The 10966-nt window shown below is 26.5% G+C and overlaps 1 protein-coding gene across 1 annotated transcript; it reads right to left on the minus strand.

The window, feature by feature from the left end:
• Window positions 1-752: 752 nt before the first annotated feature.
• Window positions 753-3471, minus strand: LOC124927790 (glutamate decarboxylase-like). Its single transcript, XM_047468265.1, has 6 exons — window positions 3303-3471; window positions 3007-3211; window positions 2166-2366; window positions 1876-2090; window positions 1458-1764; window positions 753-1370 (listed from the first exon to the last, which is right to left on the minus strand). The coding sequence occupies exons 1-6, from the start codon at window positions 3386-3388 to the stop codon at window positions 891-893; spliced, it is 1494 nt and encodes a 497-aa protein (XP_047324221.1). The 5' UTR covers window positions 3389-3471; the 3' UTR covers window positions 753-890.
• Window positions 3472-10966: the final 7495 nt, after the last annotated feature.

A 10966-nucleotide genomic window follows, 5' to 3' on the forward strand; every position in this document is an offset into this window, starting at 1 on the left:
TAAACTAAATAAAAATATATATATTTTTGAATAAATAGTTAATTAAACTTAAAAAATTAGGAGAGTTAAGGGAGCCGAAGCAAAGTCATCCACCCTAAATTAATAATCAATTAAAATAAAAATACTCTATAACTTAAAAATCTCAAAATAATCTAAGATCAAACTATCACTTAATTAGTGTGCCCCCCTAAAATTGGGCTCCATTCACAAGTAAAAGAATGTGAAAAGCAAATTTTTAATTCCCTAATTTTGATTTTAAAAAATTGTTAAACAAACTGTTTTTTTATTTTATTTTATTGAAATTAGAATTTATAACCAAATAAAAATTAAAAAATTCATTATAAACTACTAAACTAAACACTTTTATATTAAAAAACTTAATAAATTTATTAAAAAAAACCTAATTATCTTTTATCAAGCCGGGCTTAGTCAGTGCCTATACATATTCATAACAATGTATGTGCATGGACTATAGGCTTTTATGTTACAAATCAAGAGATTGATTATTATATGGCTTGTTTGAAAGAGCTCAAATAAGTTGTTAACAAAAAGTAAGCTAATAAATAAAATCAAAATATAATTGATTGTTTAATGAATAATCTAAAAATATTAAGAATAAACTAGAACAATTAATTGTATCAAACATATTTTCAAATAATTAGAAAATATTATTTCGTTGTTCAAATTCAAATCAGTTAAACAACGGATGCGAATAAGTTAAATCAAAATAACTTATTCATTCATAATAATTAAGTAAACATAATACTCTCATAATTAAGGGTAAAAAACATTGCATACAAATGAGATTAGATAGTCTCAAGATTATAAATTAAGTACAATAAAAAGAAATCATCCAAACACAATAATAATAACTCATGGATTTGAGTGTTCTAGCAAACACCACTTGTCTTCTTCTTGTCAACGACAAACTTCTTCCAAGCTGCAGTAATCTCTCCCATGAGCTCTATTTCACTCTTCTTGTTCTTCCCATTTCCCCCCTCCTTCTTCTCCGTCATCTCCCTCTTAAAGTTAATCCTAGCCGGAAGTGTGTCGAGCTCACGGAGGACCTTTTCGATATCCGACACTAAACGCTCCGCCAGAGTCCTCGAAAAATCTTCCCTAACCACCACACGCAACACGGTTATGTGTTGGGCATCCGCCGGCATGGTGTAAGCCGGCACGATCCATCCAAATCGTCTAAGCATGTCCGAAACCTCAAACTCGGTGTGTTGAGTGTTATCCTTAAGCGAGAAAGCCACCAAAGGAACACCCTTGTCCTTCGACACTATGTCGAAACGCCCTGTCTTCTCGAGTCCTTCCTTTAGTACCATCGCGTTTTCTTGGCAATTTTCCATTATGTTTTGGTATCCCTACATTCATGATACATGCATGCATGCACAAACAATTAATTAGTTAATTAATTAAACATAATCATTTTTAATCACGAGTTTAATTACCTCAAAACCCAAGCGAATGAGTTGATAATATTGAGCAATAACTTGACTAGACCCTTTGGAGAAATTGAGAGTAAAAGTTGGTTGATCAGCTCCAAGATAGTTAATATGGAAAATGAGCTCCTCGGGTAAGTCCTCTTTGCTCCTCCAAATGGCCCAACCTATTCCAGCATAAACAAGCCCATACTTATGACCACTCACATTTATACTCTTTACTAAGGGCAGCCTGAAGTCCCACTCCAACTCCGGGTACAAAAACGGGGCGATAAAACCGCCACTAGCAGCATCCACGTGAATCGGGGTATCCCATCTGTATTTAAAACAAACATATATTACTCTTTGAAAATGGTTTAAAGTAAAACTCGAACTCATAACCAACCATAAGTAACATTAATATTAACTAGTATATGTAAATAAATACCCTGTTTGGCTATTCTTTTCGACCAAGAGGTCATTTAGAAGCTTGACATCCTCAAACTCGCCATTAAGAGTGGAACCGAGGATGGCCGCGACACATATAGTGTTCTCATCGACCATTTCCGCAGCTTTAACCGGGTCCATTACATAGTACCCTTCTTTTAGCTTCACTTCCTTCAATTCTACTTCAAAGTATCGAGCAAATTTCTCCCAACATACCTAAAAAAACTCGTGTTCATAAAGTTATGTAATCGAAATTTTATTTTTATTTTTTCAAATTATTTTAGTATATACCTGCACATTAGCACCGGTGACAATGTTTGGTTTGTCAAAAGGTTTTCCAAGAGCTTTCATTTTGTTTTGCCATTTTCTCTTGAAAGCTAAACCGGCAAGCATTATTGCCTCAGATGATCCCACTGTCCCTACTCCAACCGCGGCTTCACCTTCCCCAAGTGGGGCGTGAAAAAGATCGGCAATTATGTTTACACAACGATTCTGTTTTCATATTTAAAACAATAACAATTTTTAAATATTAATGTTTAGTTGAAAAGTATGTTTTTGTATTATAAAGAAAAAGACAATCATTGACTTTGTCACTCGGTCCCATGTAACGTGCATCACAGGGAAAATAAATTAATTTAAATCTATGATAAAAATATCCATATTTCTCTATCATATGATGGCCAACTATTGCAAGTTGTTAATTAATAATAAATATTATTTACTATATATATTAATTGTAGTGTTTTCTCCACTCTAGATCTACTTTAATTGACTTTAATTTGCGTTAATTCATAAGTTTGTCAACTTTAATTTCAGTCCTTCCTCGCTAGAATGAAATTGATCAGATTTGATCTTCCTATATTAAAAAAATAAAATAAAAAATAGTTTGAACACTAAAATATAAAAAAATAGTAATATTTTCCTTTACAATTAACATAATTAACCATCTGTGTTTAATTTATTATTATATATAGATATGGTTGTATAATTATATTTTGTTTGTTAAATGTGTTATGAATCTCTAGTTTATATCCAGCTAATCTTTTTCAATTATCATCAAATAATTTAGTTAAGTTGATGATTAGAGAAATTTAAAGTGTGAAATAGGAGAGAATTATATATAAAGGCATGCCTGAAGCTCGGTTGTGACGGGATACTCGTCCATGTCAACATAGTTCTTGTTAACTGCGGCCATGATTAGTTTATCGCACTCGGGTTCCATCCAAGTTGTGACGAAAGAGGCTAGATTCAGCCTCGGATTTCCATCAAGCATCAGCTCGTCGTTGATTATCTGATATGCGGCCTCCTTAGGTATGGAATTTTCCGAAATTTTGAATCTAAATTAAGTTAATTGAAAGAAACAACAATTATGATGAGATCGAGTTAATTAACGAATTAGAAAACTTAATAAAAATATTAACTAAGTACCTAGGAAGCGAGCTTTTGACATATCGTGATGCGAATGTGGAATGAACAGAAACATCAGTCTGGGATGCGGTTTTGGAGAGAACCATGATTAATTAATTATCAGATCGATCGGTCGAATTTAATTAGCAATTGAGATAATTAAAGAGAGAAAGAGTGAATGTGAAATATATGTAAATGGAAGAAGCATTTATAAATACTAAGGATGGTGGGTTGTTGTCGTTGATTATTCTATTATTTAATTGTCACTTTTATTTATTTATTTATTTATAAGTGCTGAATTATTTACCATAGGTTTATAAATTACATATTACAGGAAAAAAGAGAAGGGAACCTTCCCATAAATTGAATTCAATAAAGCAGTCGCGTCCATGGGATTAACAAATTCAATTGGCTGACCATTCTTTCTTTTTTTTATTCTCCAATTTACAATTATAGGTTCATACTGTGGACGGTGACTATTTCAATATGACCTTGAATACATGAGATATTTCATTTTATTACTGATTTTTTATATGCATTTATAATATTATAAATTATTTGTTTGAAATAATTTTTCAGAAATTATTTAGAGATAATTTGAAAGAATGATGTGACTAGGGGTGAGCATTGGGTGGTTTAATTCAAAATCCAATACAATCCGAATCCTAAATATTAATTCGGATTGGACTAAGATTGGATCGGATTGAGATCGGATTGAATTAAATCGGATTGGATTAGGATTATCCAAACTATCTAAATAAAAATATATTTTTTAATTAATTTTCTTTAAATTAAATTTCATCTCAATATAATATATATTTTACTTATCATCATTTGACAACGATATTTTTTATTTTTTATTTTTTATTATTATTATTATTATTTTCAAATTTGATAATAATAAAAAATTCGAATTTTTAAAAAAAAATTAAAAAAAAAATTGTTGACTAATTTCAAGCTGATATATATAAATATTTTTTAGTTTAGATTATCCAAACCATTTTCAATCCAATCCGTATCCATCCTTATTATTTAGTAAAATGGTTTGAATTACGGATTGGATAAACTTAGTTTGAATTTAATACGGATCAGACAAAGCGGATTAGTTTTACCCATTTGCTCACCCCTAGATGTGACACAATCTGATTGTCTGAAAAATTAACAAATTATTTTCGTGTCTCAACTCAATCACTAATCATTAAATTTATTTTTCTCACTGTTAACCCATAAACTCATATAATGTATATAGTTTATGAGAATTTAAAGAAGAAAATAATATATTAAATTATATTCTTTTTTAAGTAAAAATAACATAATAATATTAAATTATTATTATTTAAATCCTCAATCTTTATTTTTTTTTTTCAGCCTAATATGATGCAACATCTTTCTCTTTCCCAATTTTTCTCTACATATCCCTAATTTTATTGTAATTCCAAACTGCATGCTCAAAACAATCAAAATTAAGAATTAGTATATTCATTGAAAATTTACTTAATTAAAAAATTTGAGAATTCGTTTCAAATCATCAAATATATATTTAAGAATTGATAATTCTAACAATATTAACTTTGATTTTATTGTTGTTCAAATAAAAATTTAAAATGAGCATGTTTTTTCTATTTTTTAATTGTGTTTATGCAATGTAACTGATTAATTTATCATACATTGTGCTTATTTAATTTTGTTCTTATCTTTAAGTATTGTCGGTTTCCACACAGAAAAATAATATATAAATAAATAGTAACCTTTTGTCTCATATGAAAGTATGTGATAATGTGAGGATTAAAATATGTTACATCTATTCTAAATTAACACAAATGTTTATTATAATGATCTAGATCTAACTAATTATATGAATATTTAAGTGAAACATGACAACTAATTGTCTAAATTTAGAAACTATGAATATAGAAAATTGTCAAGTTGGATGGAGAGAATATTTAATTATTACTAATTTACTTGGTCCTTGTTTGATTAAGATCAATCACTTCTTCAACACACACTGACACATACAAAAGGATTTTTGTCCAATTATATTATTTGGCATCCGATTCCACATGTTATGAAAGTAGCTATTAATCTAATAATTAATACTTAGTTGTGTAACTTTTAAATATGTTTAATTAATATTAATATAAAAGTTCGTCTTTAACTTTCACACATAAATGTTAGATTAATGAAATTATTGCATCTTTAAAAAATCATCCCTCCAAATTTCATAACAATCAACCTATAATTAGATCTATGTGACAGATCAACCTATGAGAAAAAATAAAATAAAATAAAAAAGAGAAAAACATTTGAACCAAACAGATAATAATACATGCATATTCATCCAAACAAGAGAATAAATATAAAGAATACATTATCTGTAATGACTACTAATTCATTTCTTTATTCAAATGAACAAGTAATAAATCACAAAATTCATTTTATTTTCGTTTTAATTTAGGAAGATATCATATTCAGAGCAATACTTCATCTCCACTTATATTAAAGTGTTTTTATAGATATTAAATTTGTGATATTTGATCTCTTAATCTTAATGTCAACTATTTAATCATAAAACTCAAAACTCAAATGAGGCAGTATAATGTTCATTATCCTATTAAGTTACCGTAGATTGACTACGTCAAAATATGACAAAACTCCCACAAATTTTGAAACAAAAATTCGAATTGGTAGCAATATTGTTTTTTAACATTTCTTCACATTAATGATAGATTTGAATTTTCAACTTTTAAAATCATAAAAAATTGTTGCACCATATTAAAATATTAAATATAGTCAACACTTTTAAGTTTCAAATAACATCCTTTGGTGTAAAGTCTTGCACTTTTGGTTGCAATATTTAAATTGGAAAAAGTTTTGCATTTGTTCCCATATACATTCTTGTTTATATTATAATTCTAGTAGAAAATTGCAACATTAATTTGTTTTTAAGTTGTAAGATTTATGTTGTTAATTTTTTTTAATTGTTTTTTTTACTGAAATGTTATATAGGATCGTTATATATGTAATGTTTTGTATGAAACTGTTTAAAATATAAAAATAATTCACATCGCTGAAACTGTGGAAATTTAACCAGTAATTTTAGCTCATTTTGTTTTAAAAAACTATGTATTAATTAGATGAAAAATAGAACGTTGCAAAAGCAAGAGATATAAGTATAGCTATAAAGAAATAAAATACAAGTCTGAAAGAAAAAACTTAATTAACTCTCAAAATTTGATGAGCTACTAAAATCAATTAGGTGTATTTGTAATCATAAAATTGAATTTGTGAGTGTAATTTCAATTCTTAGTTTTGGTTGATTAATTAAGATTAAGAATTTGAATTGGAAATAAAATTTTAATAAAATTTAAACTAAATTTTTTATAATTTTATTTACACTTTTTTAAACTCGGGATTTCAATATTATTATTTTTACGTTTTCAAACAAAATATATTATTATTATTATTTCTGAACTCGTGATATTTATTTTTTAAGGTTCACTCTTGTCACTTGAGTTACCTTTGGGTTGACATGTTAAACCAATAATTGTTTTTTAAATTTAAAAATTTTATATGTTAAATTTATATATTTTTTTTAATTTAATAAGTTAAAATGTTGAACCAGTAATATGTCACCATATTTTATTTTTAAAATTTTTATTTTATTTAGAAAGTTAAAATGTTATATCATATTTTTTTTAAAATTTTTTTATTGAGAATCGATGGTTAAAACAAAACTATTGATATTTGAACTATTTGAATAGGTAATGTAAAATTAATATTATATATAATATATATTCACATTGTTTTTATTATATTGTTTTCATAAATAAAATTGAATTAATTATTTTAAAACATATGATATAAATTGTAATTTAATGTTAATTCTAAAATTTAAATAATAATTTAAATATTAATTTCAAATTCAATTCTAATTTCATCCCTAATAAAAACTTTAAAAATATTAAGATTGCAAACTAGTCAAAATTTTAAGAAAACAAACTTAACAAGGAAGAAGGCTCATTGTTTACACAAACGGGACTGGAGCCTAATCTAATTAGTTTTCTATAACATAACAAATCAAATAGCTAATAAAAATGTTTGATATTAATCATTTTAATTTTTTCCATACAAATGTTTTCAGAATTTGACAAATACGGAAGCACAGAGCCAGACTTGGGGTAAGGACTTACCCATTTATTTGAAGAAAAAATAGTTTCTCGCTTCCCTAACGTGATTTGGATATCATCGGATATCATCGGATATTCCAAAATGACATCGCCACATAATGATTCCCAAAAGGACTATCAGATTTGATCAACCGCTTGAGCCGTAGCACATACTCTTTTCCTCTATCTATGAGCGAGATCATAACTTGAGCTCGAATCCCATTTCCTCTAGCCGAGAAATCCCTGGATAATGACACTCAGTTATTGAACATATTGAGAGATTAGTTGGCAAAAGGCTTTGAAGTTATTCTTCAGAATTCAGCCTTTAAGTGATCTTCCGCACAGGGGTTGTCTATTTATAGTAGGAAAAAAAAAGTCTGCAAAGGGGAAGGCTCGACGCCTTCCTTTCGTTGCGCTAATCTTTAATTTCATAGAGGATTCTTCCAAACAACCTAGAATGAAAAAATTAAAAATAATTATTGTTAAACAAATTTTAAACTAAAATTAGGGTAGTAAGCAAAAATTAACGTTTTCTAACTTACTTGAGAAAATAATATTTGTGGATAGAGAGCACTAAAATATGATCAAATGCCAGTTGTGGCTTGGAACGTTACCTCTTGTTTAGTCTCAATTTAATTGCTCATTGTAAATTGTTAATAAACGTTCATTGGTGCTTAATGGACAGACATGGCTTGTAACATTCTGTACTGCCAATTTATTGAAAAGTTTATAACTTAGTAAAATTATTAAAACTAATATTCTCTTTTAAGAGTTCAATTAGTAACAAGGTTTAATAGATTAAAAGTCAATATTTTTTAAAATAGAGGTCATAACTTTGGAAACATAATAACTAAAAAAATTAAATTTTAATCTACGGATAATTTATCTATTTTGTGTTTAAAATAAATATTAATATAGTGTTAAAATATAATATATATATATATATATATATATATATATATATATATAATGTTACATTGTTGTTAAATGTTAATAGAATTTCAATTTTATTTTATTCATACTATATTAGAATTAGATATTATATTATAATTTGTGTTTAAAATAAATATTAATATAGTGTTAAAATATAATATATATATATATATATATATATATATATATATATATATATATATATATAATGTTACATTGTTTTTAAATGTTAATAGAATTTCAATTTTATTTTATTCATACTATATTAGAATTAGATATTATATTATAATTTAGTAAATAATGTAAGTACTGTTAAGGAAAAAAGAAAAAAAAGTAGTGAACCGATATTGTTTGATATTGGTTATTTAAAAAATTTAGTTGATTTTTGTTTAAAAAAATGATGAAAAAGTAGGTTATTTAAGTTTTTATTTGATTATAATATTATTTAATTTAAAAAATTTAAAAATAAAATAAATGTTTTTTAATTAATAAATTGATATATTTAATGATTGAAAAAATATATGATCACATCGATAAATTTTAAGTAAAATTAAAAAAAACAAATATATCAAACGATGTAATGACATTAAATAAGAATAAATTCTATGATTACAAAGAGTTCAGAACAAACTCTTATAAAAAAAAATTAACCAACAAAAATCAGAAGAAGAAAAAAAAAATCTAAATGAGGGGTCGATGACAATATACAAAAATTGACTTATATGTATTTAAGTTTTTCATTGGTTTAATATAGAAAATTACTGGCATTATATTTAGAAGCATCACAATATTAAATTATTTCAAATAGAAATATAATATTATATGACCATGGTATTTGAACATAAAATATAAAAATAGAACATTCCAAAAAAAATTTTTAAAAGTCTTAATAATCTATTTATACCTTTTAAATTTAAGTTAGTTTGTATTTGGTTCGTTGCAACGTTAACTTGATGGAATTTATTGTCACAATTTTTTTAAATATGAGTAACACTCTCAAATGTTTAATTAGTAATTTATTTTTCATACTTTTCGATTATCACTTCTTAACCGTGAGATGAAATTATAGTTTAAAATTATTTTTCATTTTTTAGTAAAGAGTCATTAATTGATCAATCACCTGAAAGTTCTTTTTATAAATTTCACCTCATATTTATAGGAGTTATTAAATATACTAGCATTTAGCCCGTGCATTTGCACGAATAATAATATATAAAAACGTGAAAAAAAATTACGGACAACATTTTTAATTTTATTTTTAACCGTTTTAAATTTATGGGTGGGTCAACCCACAATCCGACCCAAGTATCCATTTATTCAACATCATTATATATTAGTTAGTTAAAAAGTTAAACTTATATTAATTTAAAACGTCCCGCGTTTATCAAATTTGGTATTGAATTTAAAATATAAAGTTAAAGAGTTGTACTTGTTTTTGTTAGGTTGAAAGTTCGAAACATACTTCTAGCATTTTTAATTTTATTTTTAACCGTTTTAAATTTAAAAACGGGTCAACCCACAATCCGACCCAAGTATCCAAATTAACCACAGCTCTCGACCCGGCAATCCGGACACTTTAAAAATTAAGCATCATTATATATATATAGATTAGTTAGTTAAAAAGTTGAACTTATATTAATATTAAAACGTCCCGCGTTTATCAAATTTGGTGTTGAATTTAAAATATAAAATCTTTTTAGCCTAGTTGGTTAAAGAGTTGTACTTGTTTTTGTTAGGTTGCAAGTTCGAAACATACTTCTAGCATTTTTAATTTTATTTTTAACCGTTTTAAATTTAAAAACGGGTCAACCCACAATCCGACCCAAGTATCCAAATTAACCACAGCTCTCGACCCGGCAATCCGGACACTTTAAAAATTAAGCATCATTATATATATATAGATTAGTTAGTTAAAAAGTTGAACTTATATTAATATTAAAACGTCCCGCGTTTATCAAATTTGGTGTTGAATTTAAAATATAAAATCTTTTTAGCCTAGTTGGTTAAAGAGTTGTACTTGTTTTTGTTAGGTTGCAAGTTCGAAACATACTTCTAGCATTTTTAATTTTATTTTTAACCGTTTTAAATTTAAAAACGGGTCAACCCACAATCCGACCCAAGTATCCAAATTAACCACAGCTCTCGACCCGGCAATCCGGACACTTTAAAAATTAAGCATCATTATATATATATAGATTAGTTAGTTAAAAAGTTGAACTTATATTAATATTAAAACGTCCCGCGTTTATCAAATTTGGTGTTGAATTTAAAATATAAAATCTTTTTAGCCTAGTTGGTTAAAGAGTTGTACTTGTTTTTGTTAGGTTGCAAGTTCGAAACATACTTCTAGCATTTTTAATTTTATTTTTAACCGTTTTAAATTTAAAAACGGGTCAACCCACAATCCGACCCAAGTATCCAAATTAACCACAGCTCTCGACCCGGCAATCCGGACACTTTAAAAATTAAGCATCATTATATATATATAGATTAGTTATTTAAAAAGTTGAACTTATATTAATATTAAAACGTCCTGCGTTTATCAAATTTGGTGTTGAATTTAAAATATAAAATCTTTGTAGCCTA

This window comes from Impatiens glandulifera, chromosome 2 (assembly GCF_907164915.1).
Source record: "Impatiens glandulifera chromosome 2, dImpGla2.1, whole genome shotgun sequence".
NCBI lineage: Eukaryota > Viridiplantae > Streptophyta > Magnoliopsida > Ericales > Balsaminaceae > Impatiens > Impatiens glandulifera.